Consider the following 17,123-nt stretch of genomic DNA (forward strand, 5'->3'; position numbering starts at 1 on the left):
CCCTCTGTCCTGCTTGCTTCCGGTCCTCAAGCTAGCAGCTGAGCCCAGGACTTGGACGGTCGAGGCAGAGGGATCAGGGACAGGAAGGGAGAGGGAAATCAGGGGTGTGGGGTGGGTGGGCCAAGGCCTGTGGGATGGGGTGGACACAGGAAGGGCATGGAGGGGATGCTGGGGAGGCCACAAGGCTGGCAGGGCCTACTGGCACACCTCTCACTCTCAGGGGTCTGGGGCTGCCCGGCCCCTCTCAGGGCCTCACTGCCCCTCTGTGCCTGAGAGGGCACCCGGGCCAGGGGATCTCTCAGATACTGATCCTTCGCCCAGAGACTGTGGCCCAGGTGCGCCACCTGCTGGCCACACTTGGCAGTGTCCCCATTCCAGCCGTGGCTCCTCAGAGTCCTGGCTCACCCCGTCTGACCCTAGGGAGTCCCGAGGAGGGGGTCTGCTCCTGCTACCTGGCCACCCTCCTGCCCGGCTGCCTGCCTTCCTTAAACATTCTCTGACACCCAGAGGCGAGTCTAATCCAGGTGGGGCAGGAGCACAAGGACCAGGGGACTCCTTCCGCCTGGGGCTGGGAGCCTCTCTGGAAGAGGTGGCGCCTGACTTTGACGTGAAGTTGGAGTTGGCCAGCTGTGAGGGAGAAGTCCAGGCAGAGAGGGCGGGCGACCTGCGAGGGCTTGAGTGTTGGGGGCTTGGCGGGGAGTTTAGGCAGCTGCACCCTCGAGTAGGAGGGGGTGGGGGTGATGGGCCCAGAGAGCTGGAGATCCCAGCTGGGCACCCTGGCAGGCTGGGCTGAGGGCCAGAGCACACCCCGTTGCAGTGGAGGGGTTTTGGGGACAACTCAGTACCGTGCCACTTACATTTCCTCCCAGGAGCTGGGAAGACAGCAAGAATGCTTCCATCTGGGCCAGAAGTGACCTCCTGCTGGTCAGCCAGACTGACCCGGGCTGGGCTGGGTGCGCCTGGTCAGGCCATCCCAGGGTCAGGGTCTGGCACCGTGGCCTTGCTCTGAGTGGGAGGGGAGGGAGGAGCCAGTGCAGAGACCCAGGCTGGGGTGGGGGGCAGACGAGGGATGGAGGGCAGGAGCCCCCCAAGTGGGAATCCACACAGAAATGGGCAAGGAAGCCTGTGCCTGGGGCTCACTGTGCCTTAACTTCTTCAGCAAATACTGGTGGGTGTCTCTCCTGTGCCCAGGACAGGGAGACAGCTGGGACTGGGGGACAAGAGAAAGGGGCACATTTACGGCCGGTTCCGAGCAGGTGTCAGAGAGGAGGACTGATGCGGTGGCGGGCTGGGGGACGCTGGGCGGGCGGAAAGTTTCGGTGGGGTGGGTGGGGGAGGCTTTGCTGACAAGGGAGCTTCTGGAAAAGGAGAGAGCTTCGTGGATGCCCGGGGACGGCACCCCTGCAGAGGGAACAGCGGCCGCAGTCACCAGGCGGCAGCAAGGGGGCCTGCGGCTGGAGCCCAGCGAGGGGGTCAGCGGGCCGGCAGGGCACCGGGGCCCACGTGGCCTGAGCGGGAAGCACGGGGGCTGAGCAGAGCGGCTCAGTGACCTCCCGCCTTCTTAAATGCTCCCGGGACCGCGGGGCCGAGACGGGAACCGAGGGGCGGCGGTGGGCGCAGAGCCCCCAGGAAAACAGGAGGGTGGCTGAGATGGGGCGTGAGCAGCACAGGCTGTGAAAAGAGGTCTGGCTTCCAACGTACCTACCAGACCCCGGACGGGAGTCAAGGCCGACTCCAGGGTGGTCGAATTGAGTGAATGAAGGAGCAAGTGAAGGATGGGTCACCTAAGGCCCCTTCTGGGAGCGGTCCCACCCGGAGACCAGAGGAAAAGCCAAGGGCGCTGGCCCAAGTGCTGAAACCGGGGTGCCTGCGGCCAACTGAGCGCTCTGGGCCTGGGGCTCCTCTTCACTGGAGGCACCGGGTCGGGGCGGGCAGAGGGCAGGAGGGGTGGTGGGGCTGGCTCAGTGACCGGTCCACAGAGAGTCGGACTGACCCTGCTGGCCTCTCTCTCCGCTTGACAAACCCTTACCCTACAGTCGGCTGTGGGGCTGACCATCCTCTGCACCTGCTTCCGTCCCCCCCCCCCCCCCCCGGAGCTCCCAGGTCAAAACCGCCTCCTGCCCCTCACCGCTGCACCCCTGCGGCCAGGCCCTGGGGCTGAGGGGGTGAGAAGGCAGCAGGACTTAGGGGATACAGACTCGAAGCAGACGCCCCAGATGAACTCTGGCAAGTCGCTTCGCCACTCTTAGTCTCTTCATCTGTAAAATGGGGATCATAATACCCCATGGTGCTCCCCCCAGCAGCAGACGCCCCTGAAGGAGGACTGGTGCAGGGAAAGCAGCCCCCTCCCACCTGAGACCTGCCCTCAGAGCTGGGGGGGGGGCACAATCTGAGCAGGAGGCCCTGCCCTGGACCAGGACGGGCCTCCCTCCTGGACTCGCGGGGCTGTCCTCACTGGCTGCTCTCCTAGCCACATCCTTCCCCCCCGGAGACATGAGCCCAGCCGCTGGGAGTGGTGTGACCGGGGAGCCCGGCGAGCTGGCCAGACCTGGGGACATGTGGGCCGGTCCTGAGGCTTCCTGGAGATGAGGGGAAAGGTCTCACCTCCTCCCACCCTTGGTGGGGACGAAGGGTCTGTTCCATGCCAAGTGAGGTCCGGGTGCCTGGACCTCAGCGCTGTTACGTCAGTGGGGGGGCCCTCCGAGCCTTCCTTAGCTCCTTGTTAAATACTAAACTTTACGGTCAAAACCCCACAGCAGTTCAAATCAGCCAGGAGGGGGTAAGGCGGAGGGAGAGCCTCTCCCGGAGCCCACTCTCTCCTCTCCCCAGAGGCGACGACCCTCACGGGTCTCTGTGTGGCCGCAGGGAAGGGCCCAGTCCTTCCGGGCATAGATGCTCCCTACAAACACGAGCCCGACCACGCTGCACATTGGGTCTGGGGTGATTTTCCAAGAGCTGCGGCTTTTGACCTGCGTCCGCTGTCGCTGAGGATGTGTCAGGATTCGTTGCCCATTTCCCTCCGGGTCCGGCTTCCCGTTGTCACAGTGATGACTGCTACCAGGCGCTCACCTCCCGCGCACCGTGGGCAGCCTGTGGGGCGCCTTCCCAGCTCTTCACGCGCCGGCTGAAAGGGCTGGTCCCTTCCTGGAAAGGCTCGCTGGGAGTGGGCCCAGGAGGGACTGGCCTGCATGTGTGTGTGGGGGGGTCCCAATGTCCCCAGAAGGTGGGGGTGAGAAGTGGGGTGGTATGAGGACCCAGGTGGTATGAGGACCCCACGCCTGGTGCAGCAACCTGGCCACTCCAGCCCAGTGTCCCCCGCCTCCCTGAAATATTGCCACCTGGGTCTGATTGGAAGCTGAGTCCGGCAATTAATCCCGTCTGAGCTGCACTCAGCGCAGAGGAGTTTCTGCTGTGCTCCCTTGGCCTAGATTTCCCCGGGGACAGCTCTGACCGCCGCTGCGTGCCTGGTAAATTAAATGTTCGAAAAAATCCCCACGATGACTTTAATCAATCCACTGAGGTGGGGGGAGCCCCCTCCCTCGGGCTCAGGGTCCTGGAGGAGAGGAGGGTGTCGGGACAGGGCTCCAGGGGTGCCTGCCTGCGGAGGAGGGAGGAAGGTGAAGGGTCTCCAGGAGCCTAGCTCTCCCCAGTCCAGACCACAGGAGCCCAGAGGAGGTGGCTGCAGAGGGACAGGGAGGAGGGGAGGGAGGGCACTCAGGCCCCCCGTGTGTCTTGCCCTGATCTCTGCCCCAGGCCAGGGGTGCGCATGGGGCAGGGCGGGGGCAGCTCCTCTCCGGGTCTCGCGTGGGACCCCAGGCCTGGGTGGGGACTCTGTGGCGCGCAGATGCGTTTGTGATGAGCGGGTCCGGGGCAGGTAGGAGGAGACAATTCCTCCAGCGGCCGCTTGGGGGAGTCAGGGGAGGACCCCGTGAGTGGGGGTGGGGTGGGGAGGCTCCACGGTCCTTCCCGGCCCGCAGAGTGCGCGCGGGGCGGGCCCCGCCTTTGCGCCCCGGCCAAGCTGCCACGTCCCGCCTCCTGCTCCCGGCGCCCCTGAAGGGGCCCAGCGTTCTGCCCTCCAGGCCCCCCTTTCCCAATTTTCTGCTCGCTGGCCGCTTACCCTACGGGTCCCGTTCAAGGCCCATCCCCCCCGGGCAGTCTTCCCTGGCGCCCCCTTAACTCCCCAAACCTTCCCCACGGGCCTAGGTGATTTAGGCGACCCTGCCTCCGCGCTCCACCTTCCCCGAGCGGGCGGCTGGCCCTCTTGGCCTGCGCCCGCCAGCACGCGAGACCGGTGAAGGGGGCGCGCACAGCAGGAGCGGGGACCCGAGCCTGAGTTTGTATCCGGACAGAGCGCCCCAGCCCCAGATTCCGACCGCGACTTGGCCGCGTCAGGAGACGAGCCCGAACCCTCTCCTCCAGGGAGTTACTGGAGCGGCCGGAGGGGCCGGGGGCGAAGAAGGCTGCGGGTGGCTGGAACCCGGCTTTAAGGTGGAGGCACAGAGGGGCGACGCGCGGGGGCCTTGGGGGTCCATAGGCCGAGGCTGGGGCGTGGGGTGGGGCTAGCGAGGAGCTTCTCCACACAGGGGCGCCCTGAAGCATGGGCAGAGTGGGGGAGCTCAAGGTCACTGTGCTCTGTACACGTCCCCAGGGACTGAGACCCCAAGGCGCCGAGCGCCCCGGCCCACGGGAGGGGAGGGGCTGCGATGTGCTCCCGGTCGGCGGAGGCTTCTCCGAGCCCAGCGCAGCGGCGCGGCCCCTCCTTCCCTGCGCCTCGGGGCCAGGGCACCGGGCAGGGGCTCGCGAGGCGGGGGGTGAGCACCCACAGCGAGGGGGCCCTGGTCCCCTCCGGACCCTCCTCCTCGGGCCGCGTGTCGGGGCGTCTGGCGCGCCGCCAGGGCGGAGGGGGGCGCTGTCGGCGCCGGCGGGCGGGGCCGGAGCGCGGGGACGCGCGGCGCGAAGCGAGCGCAGGTGCCGCGGGCGCGGGCCGGGGAGGATTGGGGGCCTGGCGGGCGACTCCGCGCCGTGCGGGGCGCAGCGGCGGCGGGCGCGCGGCCAGTGCACGCGCGGGCGGGGAGGCGGCGGCGGCGCGGCGGCGGGAGGAGCTCGGAGCCGCTCCCCGCGCTCCGCTCCTCCATGGCGCTGCCCCGGCCGCCCGAGCAGCCCCGCGGCGCGCCCCGCAGGGCGCCCAGCCTGCTGGAGATGGGGGCGCTCTGCCTGGACTCGGAGATCATCCTGGGCTTCACCAGCCACCTCCTGAGGCGGCGAGCCAAGGTGAGCGCCGGGCGGCGGGACCGGGATGGCGGCAGAGGCGCTGTCCCGCGACTTTGCGGCGCGGCTCCCGGGGAAGGGGACGCGGGTGCTGAGCAGCGTCCCGCAGCCCGGGCCGGGGACTCGCTGGCTCACTTTCCCCCATTAGTGCTGCCCTGTCTCCCGCTCCCCTCAAGGCTGCATCCTGAGCGGGAGGCACTGGGCCGGGGCGGAGAGCGCAGCGCAGGGACTCGGGCTCCCACCGCGCGTCTCGCTGGGGTGGGCGAGGCGCGGAGTGGGGGTCTGGGGGCTGAGCCTGAGTCCCTGAGGTGACTCCAGATCCCGCGTGCGCCTCTTGGATCTGCGGGGGCTGTGTCCCGGCCCCCCTCTGGGGAGCCGGGTGCGGGGCGTGAGCGTGCGCTTCGCCAAGCGCCGCAGTGGTGCGTGCGGACGACCGAAGTTGCGGGCGTGGCTGGCCCAGGTCTTAAGACCCGGGCTCCGCGTCGGTGTTTCTGGGAGCGCATGTGGGCAGTGAGTGCATGTGCGTGTGTGTGTGTGTGCGTGATAGACAGCCGTGCTCCCCGGGCCCGGAGTGTGTCTGGCCCAGAGCAGTTGGGCGGCGGGAGCGGTGCTGCGGCGTCGGCGGTGTCCCGGCGTCCCGGGGTCCCGACATCCGTTTGGGGGCTGACGCCCGTTGTCCTCAGGGAGGCTGCGACGAGACAGGAGATGGGGGTGCTTCTGGCCGTCGGGCCGGGTGCGAAGGGGGACCGCAGAGTGCGAGTCCACTTTATTCCTGCCCACTCCCGCCACGTTGCAGGCCAGAAAGGACTCGGAACGCCAGGAGGAGAGGATCCGCCCCTCTTTTAGGAGGAGCGCGTGCGTGGGGGTGGGGGTGGGGGTGGGGGGGAGGACTTTCCAAGTAAAAGGGTGGCGGGCGAAACGTAATGAAGGTAGCTTTGGGGGCCTTAGGAGAGGCGGGGAGCGACTCGAATCTGTGTGAGGGTCTCACCGTTTGCGCGGGGAGCTGCGGGCCGCGTCCTCCGCCTGAACCACCGCCCGCCGGCCGCCCCGCTCGGGCTCCGCAGCTTCTGGTCCCCCGGGAGCGCCCCTGGCCCGGGACGAGCGGCGCCAGGTCTCTCCAGGCGCCGGGCGGCGGTGGCCAGCAGGGGTCGCTCGCGTCACGGGAAGGGGGCGTCCTCTCCCGCCGGCCGGACCCGGGTTTCGGGCCGATCCGACCCGAACGGGGACTCGGAACCTCTCGCCGCCTCGGACGGCGGCGACCCTCGGGGCCGGGCTGGAGCGGGAGCAACTGGTCGCCGGAGAGGGAGGGGGAGACCTCCCGGCCGGAGACAAACAGGCAATTAATTCCCGAGCCAAGTTCCCATCTGCCAGGCCGGCTGACAACAGGTCCCGCGCACACCCCGGGGCCAGCCGCGCCGCCGCCTCCCGCGGCCGCCGCACGCAGCGCGCACACCCCCCTTCGTGCACACGCGCGGCTGCAGAGACACGCGGGCTGCTCGCAGACACGCCTAGACACAGACACACCGCCAGGGGCATTGCACGTTCCGAGGCGCAGACCGCGAGTCATTCACCCACGCGCGACAGTCAGAACCAAAGGGTGGCCCGCGACACGCGGAGTGCACCGGGATTTGCAGGAAAAAAGCGCCTGGGCATCTGGGGGGCCTGGGTTCGGCCCCTTCCTCGTCCCACCTTGGGCGCTGTTGGGCAAGACCTCCCCGGCCTGGCCTCGGCGTCTCCCCTGCAAGGTGAGGAGTGGGCGGGTGCCTCCCAGGAGACGCGCAGACCCCAGGGTCCCGGCAAAAGAGCAGGAAGGCGCATGCGCGAGCGCGCACCGCGTGGCCTCGAGCGGCCCCCGGCGCCCCTCCCCGCGGCCGGGACTCGCGCGGCAAGTTGGGGTCCTTGGAGTGGGAGGGGCCGCGCCGCGGTCAGGGTCCCCTCCCCCACGCACCGTCCGGCCGAGGGCGGGGGCGGGGCAGCCCCCCGGCGCCGCCCCGCAGGCCCGGCCCCGCCCCGCCCCGCCGCCCGGGCGCGCTCTCCGCGGCGGGCGCACGCTCTCCGCCACTCGCCTCCCGCGCCTCCAACTTCGGAGCGGCCGGCGGGACCATGGGGGCGCCCCGCGGCCGTATCACGTAGCCGCGCGGCCCCGAAGCTCGCGCCCGGCCCTTCCCGCGCCCCGGCCATGGGCGGCCGCGGCGTCCCCCTGTGCGCGGCGCAATCCGCGGTACGCGCGGCCGGGCCCCGGGAGCGAGGCGGGCGGCGGGGGGCGGCGGGGGCACCGCGGGGCTGAGTCCTAGACGCCCGGGATGGTCGCGGGGTGCGGGGCGCCCCCTCGGGACCCGGCCTGGAGGGGGCGCGGGGGCTGCCGGGCCTCCTGCTGGGAGGGTCAGTCCCCGGACCTACTGGGATGGAAGGAGAGGGTGGGCGGCAGGTCCGCACCCAGCGCTCCTAACTTTGTCGAGCGTCCCACTCGGGAGTGGGGGTGGGGGTGGGGGTGGGGGTGGGGGGCGGGACGCGCTGAGGTCTGGAGTCACCGGTGCTGGACGTCGGGACTGTGCCGCAGTGGCCGAGGCTTACTGTCCCCTTCGACACTCCCTTCCCGCAGGTGCCAGAGGGTGGCCCGGCCCGGGAGCCGCTGCAGCTGGTGGAGGTGCCCCCCCGCAAGAGGCTGCCCGCCGGGCCCGAGCACGACCCATGTGGCAACCGCCCTGCGCCCGAGGGCGCCGGCGCCGGCGCAGAGCAGGGCCACTTGGCCGTTGGAGGTGGCTGGTGCCGCCACTGCCACACGAAGCTCGCCGAGCTCAAGCGACAGGCGTGGAAGCTGGTCAGCGGGCCCGGCACACCCCTCCGGGTATGTGACCTTTCCAGTGGTTTTGGCTAGCCCCTTCTCTCTGGGCCTCAGTTTCCCCACCTGGAACAGTGGGTGTGAGTTGGGGTGGCAGGATTGGAGGGGGTTGGGTGGGCGTTTCTGCCAGAGCTGCAGGAGCTGCAGATGTCCCACAGCTGGAACCGCAGTCTGTTTGGGAGGGGGAGGGGAGAGAGGGAGGTAGATGGCAGGGACTCCACCCAGGGCAGGACAGCTCTTGCCCTGCCAGCAGCAAGAGGCTACTTGGTGTGTTGCTGCCCTTGGAGCACCTGGGCCCCCAGCCGGGTGTCTGGAAATTGTATACTTGGCACAGGAGGGCTTGGAAGACCAGAGGGTGGCCCTGCCTGCTCCCCCCTAGCATCAGGGATAAGAATTATGTGTGGGACACAGCCGGGGCTCTGTCACTTTAGGCAAGTGGCCACTCATCTGGGAATTGAGTGGCTGGGCCTCTGGGTTCCCCAGGCTTCCATCCCAGCTGCCAGGGTGTTTGCCACGGGTGGGGGGGGCGCAACCTCCAGCCAATGGGCTTGCCTGGGTCTTGGAAGGAGCTGGGACTATTGTTCAAGGAACAATGCACCCTGGAATTTGCAGAGCCTGGGAAGGTGGGGGTCTCCAGAGGAAGCCCTTCCCGCCTGACCTTCAGTGTTTCTGAAAGCGTTCCTGGGAAGTCCGCATAATCCCATTGAATCTAAATATAGTTCTCCTAGGAGGCCACGTGGCCTGGGGGTGGGGCGGAACCCAGGCTCTTGGGGTCCCACGTGTTCCCTGTCTGGGGCAGGCAGGGTGGCCTGAGTCTGGTTTCTGCTCTGGGCACTCTGTGGCAAATGGAGGGGACCTGTGGCCTGTCCAGGGGTGGTGCTGGACTCTCCCCCCATCTGCTGTGATCAGGGTGAAGCCTCTCCAAGCTCTGTGCCCCAGATGTCCTGCATCTGGTTGAAAAGATGCCAGCGGACCTTCAGGCCTCAGGAGGGTGTGGTTCGGGACAGACTCCCGGGGGCTTGTCAGAGCTGCAGAGCTGTCTTGCTTCCCCATCTGGGGAGACTGAGGCCAGAGAGGAGAGGGACTTTATGACAGCTGGGCTTCGCCTGGTTTCACTGGGCATGTGGCCAGCTGGCCGCAGGGGGTGGGGGATCCTGGTGGAGAGAGCCGCAGGTCACACCAGTCACTGGTGAATTCCAGGGTCCCTCTAGGGGGGTCTTAGTGGTCTCTTTCTGCAGACAGCTTATCAGGGAAGCCCCCAGACCACTCATCTCCCACCTCCCCTCACCTTTCCCAAGTTTGGTGTTTGACGCTGGATACTCCTCAGTGCCAGGTGGGGCTCACCCCCTTTCCCTGCCTTCCCTGGCACCCAGTGGCCTGCTCACCCAGCATACCAGGGTCCCAGGCTTTGTTCCTGCTCTGTGGCCCCCCCCCCCCCCCCCCCCCTCCGCTGCTTCCTCCTTTGTGAGATGAGGGTGATCTCCAGGGGCTGGTCTAGGAGTGCTGTCCAACCTGTAGGGTGCTGTGTCCCAGGGAAGGAAGACCCATTGTCCACTGCTTGTCCAGAGAGGATGGAAACAGGGCCATGGGGGGCTTAGCCACCCTGGGCCATGGGATGTGGGGGGTTGGGCCAGCAGCCCTGGGACGTTGGTGGGCGTCACTGTCCTGTGTGACCTGGACTTCCCCCCGTGTCCTGGCTGACTTGCAGCCTGCAGCTTGGCCCGGCCTGGCCCAGAGCTTCCTCCAGGGAGGCGGGGAGGCGGTGTCCGGATGGACGCACACGCAGCTGCTTCTGCTTCTGCTTCTGGTCTGGAAGGGAGGGCTCTGTGGGGCAGCCGGGGTGGGGAGCTGACAAGGCACGGGGCACATAGACCTGCTGTCTGATTTCCCTAGGGACCTTTTCTTATTTCTCAGCATGAGATGAGCTTCATGAGGACAGCACTTCACAGTTTACAGAGAACGTTGCCTGTGTTTTCTCAGTCCTGGGGGCTTGCTGGGCTCCCACAGCTGGGGTGGAGCTGGAGCTGGGGCCACAGTGGCCTGTGGGGTCCATGCCTGGTCTCAGGTATAGACCCCAGTTGGCTCCTTGCCCATGCTCCTACCAGCAGACAGGTCTCTGCTGAGGGACCTTGGGCAGGTCCTCTGAGAGCTTGGGCCTCAGTTTCCCTCTCTGTACTCAGGACAGCCTTTGTACCGATTTCACAGGTGCATTGAGCAGTGCCCAGCAAGGGCGGCTTGTACACCTTAGCCCTGGTTGCTTTTGCTGGGATGTGGGCTCGAGGGTCACGGCCATGATGGTCTTTGGTGGCTGGGGGGTGGGGGCGGGTGGTCTGCCAGCTATCAGTCAGCCTGGGTGTAAGGCCTGCCTGTCTCCTGCTGCCCTGTGTTCTCTCCTCCCTGTGTCTGCCTTGGTTTCCCTATCTGGGCAGTCAGGGTGACTATGGTCCCCACCCAGGACCCCACTCAAGATAGGGCCGTACCCTGCCCCCTTTCTGAACCCTGATGCCCTGGAGTGTAGGGAGGGGGCACATGCTCTGCCACCCAGGCTGGAACCTGGGACACTGTCCTTCCTGAACTGAGCATGACAGGTGGGGCTTCCAGGCTGAGCACCCCCCACTGTGCCACCTTCTGATCTTGCCAAGGTCTCCGGGTGACCCCTTCAGGACCCCTGCGTGTCCTGGAGCCACACCCTCTGGACTGTCCTCCTGAGGCCTCTATGGGCCCCTCTCGCGGGCCCTGCCCCAGGCACCCTCCTCCTCTCCCGACCCCCAGCTGCCCTGGGTGTTTCCTGCCAGTTCCTGTCCTTAGCCCTCTGTGCCCCTCCAGGTGCCCCTGCCTCTGACAGGTCTCTCTGGGAACTCATGGCGGCCCCCGCTCAGGGTCCAGAGCCAGGCCCCCTTCGGCTACACCCTAGTGCCCCAGCTTAGCTCCGGCCTATGTCCTCCTGTCCCTGAGCAGAACCTGGCGCCACCCAGCCCTTCTCGCCCCATGTTCTCACCCAACACAGCGGACTGGTCACCAGCTTCCTGCTGACCCCTTTCCTTGTGTCCCCAGCCCAGCCCCCAATGCCTGCCCACTCCTAGCTGCCCAACCTCAGGGCAGCCGGGGGGTACTCGCCCAAGTATGGACCTAGCAGGAGGAGTCTCCGGCCAGTCCCTGGCCCTACTGTCCCAGCCTGGTCCCACCCGACTGAGGGCCTCACTCTCACTTTATCCCATGATGGTTTGTCACAAGCACCCCTTTTGCAGACCCCAACCCCCCTGTCCTCCCCATACTCATCTGGCAGAACCACACTTAGGGTCACCTGGTGTCCCGTGGCCTGGTACCTGTGCAGCTGACTGTGGCGGGGGACTCTGACCCCGCTGACCTGCCTCACTCTGAGTTTATGGCCTGGAGCTCTGGCGCTCCCCACGTGCATCCAGGCTCCCCACCCTCCAGTTCCACCCGCCCCTCTTCCGAGGCACCCCTGGTTCTCAGCCTTTCTCAGCCCTTTCCACACTCCTCGGCCACTGTGTGGACTCTGTGTCCAGGGTGCCACCCCCAGGTGGGAGCTCTGCCAGGGCGGGTGCAGGGTCCAGGTCACCCAGCAATGTTTGTTGAATGACTGAGTGACCAGGCTTTTCCTCCTGAGCCTTCTGTGTTCACCCCAGGGCTGCTGGGCTGATCCCAGCTCTCTACCCCGCCCCCCACCGAGGTGACAGCCCCATGGAGGATGGTGGTTCCTGTCTCCTGGCCGCAGTGGAGGCAGGGATCCTGACCTTGGGGATCTGGTCCAGCTGCCACCCAGATGCCTAATGACAGAGGTGACTGCTCCTCCAGAGACCCATGATATTCGACATTCGAGGTGTCAACACAGGTGCAGAATTGATTAGTGCCCCCGGAAGTGATCAATTCTCATTTAGCTCTTGCAGATCTCTCTCTCACCTCAGCCAGGTGACAGCTTGCCCCTAGTTACAGCTCGGTGACGTGACCTGTCCCTAGGGCTGGAGGCTTGGAGACCGTCCTGTTTCTGGGGCCTGGCTTGCGGGGGGTGGCCCTGCCAGCTCTCCCTTCCCTGATCATCACCCCCAGGAAACTTTCCCGGCCCTCTGTTCCCACAGCTGCCACTGTGGGTGTCACTGGTGCATGATGGTGGGGTCCTGGGGCTATAGTCTGGCCGCTGTGGCCCTGGGTAGGCAGGGGCTGCTGAGCGCAGCCTGTGTTGGCCTTTGCTGCCTGGGAGAATCCCTGGCCCCAACCCCCCACGCTGTTTGGAGTCTGGCCTGAGCTCCAGCAGCTCCTGGGACCACCCCGAACCAGGGGAACCAGGGCCATGGTGTCTGCCTTGGGGCTCTGGAGGGTGGGGCACTTGGCTCTCAGCAGTGTTCCCCAGCTGAGCCAGGTGTTGGCAGGCTCCAGAGGCAGCCAGGGAGGTGTGAAAGAGGCGGGCACTGCCTGGGGCTGGCTGTTGGGCAGCCTCCCAGCTGGCACGGGACTGGATGACTCAGCCGGGAAGGGATCTGTCTGTGGGACTCCAGGCCTCTAGGCCACTCGGGGGACTGAACCTGGCAGGCGAGAGAGGAGGCTGGGCAGGCCTGGCTTCTTATCCGACCTCTGCGAGACCTCAGCCGGCCCCTCCGCAGCCTGGCTGGCTCCCTCCTTCCTCCCTAGATGGATGGTGGTCTAGTTGGTTCTCCATGTCCCTGGGGACTTACTCGGTCCAGTGATGGAGTGACGGGCTCCTTGTGGTCAAATTTTTGCTGGTTCCAGGGTTTCAGGGTGAAGGTGGACAGCGGGGGTGGGATTGAGCAGGATTGATTACCTCCCGACATCAGCCAGGGCAGAGGTGGGGCATCAGGAGCCAGTGGAGGTGCAGGAGCTTTGGTTCTTGCTGGAGGGGTCCAGCTGCTGTCAGAGGATGGGGCTAAGCAGAGACCTGAGTGGTGACTGACCTCGCTGCCCCTCTGCTGAGAGGGGGGGAAGGGCTACAGGCCACCCCTGAACCTCAGGCTGCTCAGAGGCTGCCTGGGGGTTTGTGATGGGTTAAGGGAACCAGCCTGCAGCCTTCCCAAGGCTCCCTCCAGTGTCCAGAAAGGATCTCATATTTGAGAGTTTGAAGAACTGGGTTTTTTCTAAAATAGTGAGGGAAGTCTAGTTTCCCTTTTCCTTTGCCTGCCAGGAAACTCACAGCTCTTCAGCTTCCACCAACCACATGGGCCCTTTCTCACATGTCTTATGGGCACCGATCACTGTCATGGTTCTAATGTGACTGTCTGTGGTCATGTGGTTCTGTCTTTAATTTGCGCTGTGTTCCTGGGAGCCACCATGCAGGTTTTGTGCAAGAAAGTTTGGGGTATGGTAAATAAATGGAGTAAAAGTTGGTTGAGTGTCTGGCCTCTGTCTATGGTGAAGGGGAGTGGCAGTCAAGGCCAGGCTGTCCCTTGTTAGGTTCCTGGTGGCAGCCAGGCTGGGTGGCCCGGCCTCTGGCAGCTACTTCTTTCCTGTCTGCCCCGAGCTCTGAGCTCTGGGTTCTCTCTTCCCTCCAAGTGAACACAGGGCTGACGAGACTCTCCTGGGGGAGAGGAGAGGCTGGGGCACCATCCCATGGCATGGTCACTGCTTTCCAGGGTCTCAGCCTCCCCATTTGTGAGCAGGGTCCTTGGACTGACCGTGTCATTTTCCCTCCTCCCCCAGGTTAGGGCTACTCTCACTTCTGGTGTCATGTTTTGTGGCTGGGGAACCCCTGTGGGGCTGGGTGGCCTGAGGGATGTCTGCAGGGATCCTGGTGCTCTGTGGGAGGGCCCCCTGGCCCTGGCCTCTTGGCAGCACCCCAGACTGTGGGGCAGGGTGGGTGGGCTCCGCCAGGCGCCTGGGGCTGGTAGGTTTATGGTCCTGCCTGCTCGGCCCAGCGCCAGCTGCTCCACGCCCGCTGTGTCCGGTCTCAGGTGGATGTCCTTACACCGCTGCACGTTACCTCTGACCCCGTGTTTCCAGGTGGAGCGTGCCAGGCACCGGTCCTGCCTCGTGTCCTGCTCGGGTGTGGGCTGCAGGCTTGGCCCCTCCCTAAATGTCTTATTCTGGGCTTCCCTGTCCCAGTCCTGCCCTCCACAGCCCAGCTCTGCCTCCTGGAACTCCCACCAGCCATCAAAACTTGGCCCATCCAAAACCCAAGGAACTGTCGGGCAGCCATCTCGGCTTGGCCCGCCCAACAGCTGCCCTTTGCTCAGCCACAGACCCTCCTGGTCTTGTTCCTAGGGCCCCCTCTCCTTGGCCCCCATCCCTTCCTATGCCTCCCACACTTTGAGTCTCAGCTCTGCTGTGTGGCCTGAGCCAAGTGTCTTAGCCTCTCTGAGCCCCAGTCTGTAAAGGGGGCATGCTCATGGTAGCCAGCATGTAAGGGGGTTCCCAGTGGGGTGGGTGTCTGCGGAGGCGGGTGCCCTGGCACTCTGAGGGGACTTATCCAGCCAGCACAGGGGGCTGCAGGAGCCTGGGGGTGCCTGACAGTGGTAAGTCTGGGTGTTGGGTCTTGAGATAGTGACAGGGGCCCATCCTGCCTGGTGTCTGCCTTCTCTTTGGGGTGATTGTTGAGGATGGCCTGCAGGGCGATGCCCCCTACCCTGGAGGAGAGATCTGTAGCCCATGTTCAGATGAGGAGATGAGCCATGTTCGGCCCACGGAGCTGGGCTGGAGCGTGTCCGGGTGAGTCCAGGCCCCCGAAGCATGCCAAGCCCCTCCTCTGAATGGGGTGTCCTGATGGAGCTGCCTCCCCGCTACCCCCACCCCGCTAAGGCTGTCCTGCTGGTCTGGCCTTTAGCCCCCAGGGGTCCCTTTAGTGGCATCGGGCAGAGGACAGGGGGGACCATTGACGAGAGGAGGTCTCAATGGACTAGTGTGTGCCCCCAGCTGCCCAGCTGGCTGGCGCCTGGCACAAGGCCTTGGGGACGGGTGCTGGTCAGTGCTGGGTAGCTAGGCTGGGCCCCCTGCTCCCCACCGCTCCCCCAGCAGAGAAGGGAACCTGGGTCAGCTCCGGGCCTCAGAACTACTGACCAATGGGGCTGGAGTGTCGGACAGGAGAGGTCTGCTGGGGGTCTCTAGGTCCTCCCCGGGAACCGGCAGGCTCAGGCGGGCAGGGCCCTGGGCTGGGAGCCGGGCCCTCGGTGGGAGGGAGTGGCCTGAGCACAGTCTGGCAGTTTCTAGGCTGGAAAACTGAGCCCTGATCCCTGACCTACCCCAGTCCCGCCAGGCTGCACGCGACATAGGAATGTCCTCAGTCCTGGACAGCAGCGCTCGAGAGGCGGTGCCTGGCCCAGCGGCCAGGGGTCCTTTCCTGGACCTGTTGTCAACTCCGGAAGCGGTGGATGCAGGGTCACTGCCTGCACAGGGCCACTGCCTGCATGGGGTCACTGCCTGCACGGGGTCACTGCCTGCCTGGGACCGCTGCCGGCGTGCTCTGTTTGGAGGGAAGAGGGGGTGAGGCAGAGGGATTGCTGCCAGTGAGGACCCCAGCTCCCTGCCCACATGCATGCTCACCTACACAGTGTGGCACCCGGGGAGGGGAACCCCGGGCTCGGGTGCTCCTCCAGACTGGGCATCTGGTCCAAGTTCCCTTCCAGTGGGTGCTGGTGCCCTCTTTCTAAAGACGGGGTGATGGGGGCTCAGAGAGGGTCGTCTCATAGTCCTGAGGTCTTGGGGCTTCTCTGAGTTGGGGAGCAGACCCCTCCCGTCCCCCTCCCATGGTGGCCTCAGCTGGGGATGTGGTCAGCTCCTGTGGGACCTCATGGGTGGGCCTGGTAGGCTGGGCTGGGGGAACCTCTCCTGTTAGTGGTGATGGGGCAGCAGGTCCTGGTGAGGTCCCTCTGGGCCCCCAGTGCAGGGAAGATGGAAGGATTACTTACAGTAACTCAGAGACCCCAGAGCTGCAGCGAGGAATGGGAAGTCATCTCAAAGGGGGGAGGCTCCCTAAAACTGGGCGGCGTGCAGGTAGGTGGTATGCAGTGCTAAACTGAGTCAAATTAAGAAAAACTCTTTTTAAGTGCAAATAAAATATCTGTTTAATTAGACCATAAAGAGGAAATTAAAAATAATATTTTGCAGCCAGGTGATTACTGTTTTTCTGAAGGTGCTGGGCTCCAGGAGGGAGGGGTAGGGGGTAGGCGGGGTGGGGGCTGAGCTTTCAGGGCCTGGCATTCCTGCGATCTGGGCTGTGACCCTGCAGGGGCTGGGGCCTGTGGACCCCCTGTGGCTGGGAGAGACCTGTCCTTTCAGAAGGGATGGGGAAAGGTCAGTGGCTCCTCAGGTGCCTCCAGCCTGCTGTGCTGAGGTCTGACACTGTGGGCCTGTGCTGTGGAGGCCCAGAGAGGGCTGCCCAGGGCCTCGCGTGGTGTGGAAGGTGGTGTCTGCCCCTTGCCCATCCTGGGCTTGGCCAATGCCAGTCCCTGGGAGAAAGCCCCCCCCCCTCACCCCATCTGGAGTCCTGAATGCTGGGCCAGGGTGCTGGGGTGGAGAGCCCAGCGCTGGGTCTGTCCTGCCCAAAGCTTGCTGGCCCCCAGGCTGGTCAGACAGACTGGAGAGGTCTCGGGTGCCTCAGGTTCAGGGTGCATGGCTCTGAGTGACCTGCTTGCCCTGAGAGTTGCATGCTGCTCAGGGGTCCAAGGTCTAGCCCCAGCTGCCTGGACTGCCTGCGAGGCTTGGGGCAGGGCTTTCAGCCCCACTGGGCACCCATGTGGTGGCCTCAGGCAGGTCTCTCCTGGGGGGGGGGTTTTCTGCCATCTCCAGTGTGTGACCTGAGACAGAGGTTGGAGAGCTGGCCCCTGCCCCACGTCTGGAGCCCCTACAGCCAGGCTGTCTGCAGCTGTGATTGTGGGGGTCCCTGAGAGGGAGGCTTGGTGGCCAGTGCTGGCTGGGCTTTGATCATGGGGTGGGGCCCTGGTGTGTCTGGGCGGGGCCTCCTGCAGCCTGGAAAGCAGGGCTCCCTCCCCTGTGGCTGTGAGAGAGCAGGGCTGGGCGGGACCTGGGGGGCTGTGAGCACTAAGCC

General features: G+C 65.7%; 1 protein-coding gene across 2 annotated transcripts in view; it reads left to right on the forward strand.

The window, feature by feature from the left end:
- Positions 1–5,133: 5,133 nt before the first annotated feature.
- The window catches only part of KIF26A (kinesin family member 26A), a gene marked incomplete at its 5' end in the record, with an annotated part of 39,243 nt that continues 27,253 nt past the window's right edge, over positions 5,134–17,123 (forward strand). Inside the window, 2 exons of one of the 2 annotated variants that reach the window (XM_081129364.1) lie at positions 5,134–5,271; positions 7,871–8,116. In XM_081129364.1, coding sequence (XP_080985490.1) covers positions 5,134–5,271; positions 7,871–8,116 — 384 coding nt within the window. Of the gene's footprint in view, positions 5,272–7,290; positions 7,490–7,870; positions 8,117–17,123 lie in introns of those variants that run through there. The other variant, XM_081129365.1, reaches the window with a different exon arrangement.

Source organism: Miniopterus schreibersii (genome assembly GCF_964146895.1).
Source record: "Miniopterus schreibersii genome assembly, chromosome: 1".
In the NCBI taxonomy this organism is placed as follows: domain Eukaryota; kingdom Metazoa; phylum Chordata; class Mammalia; order Chiroptera; family Miniopteridae; genus Miniopterus; species Miniopterus schreibersii.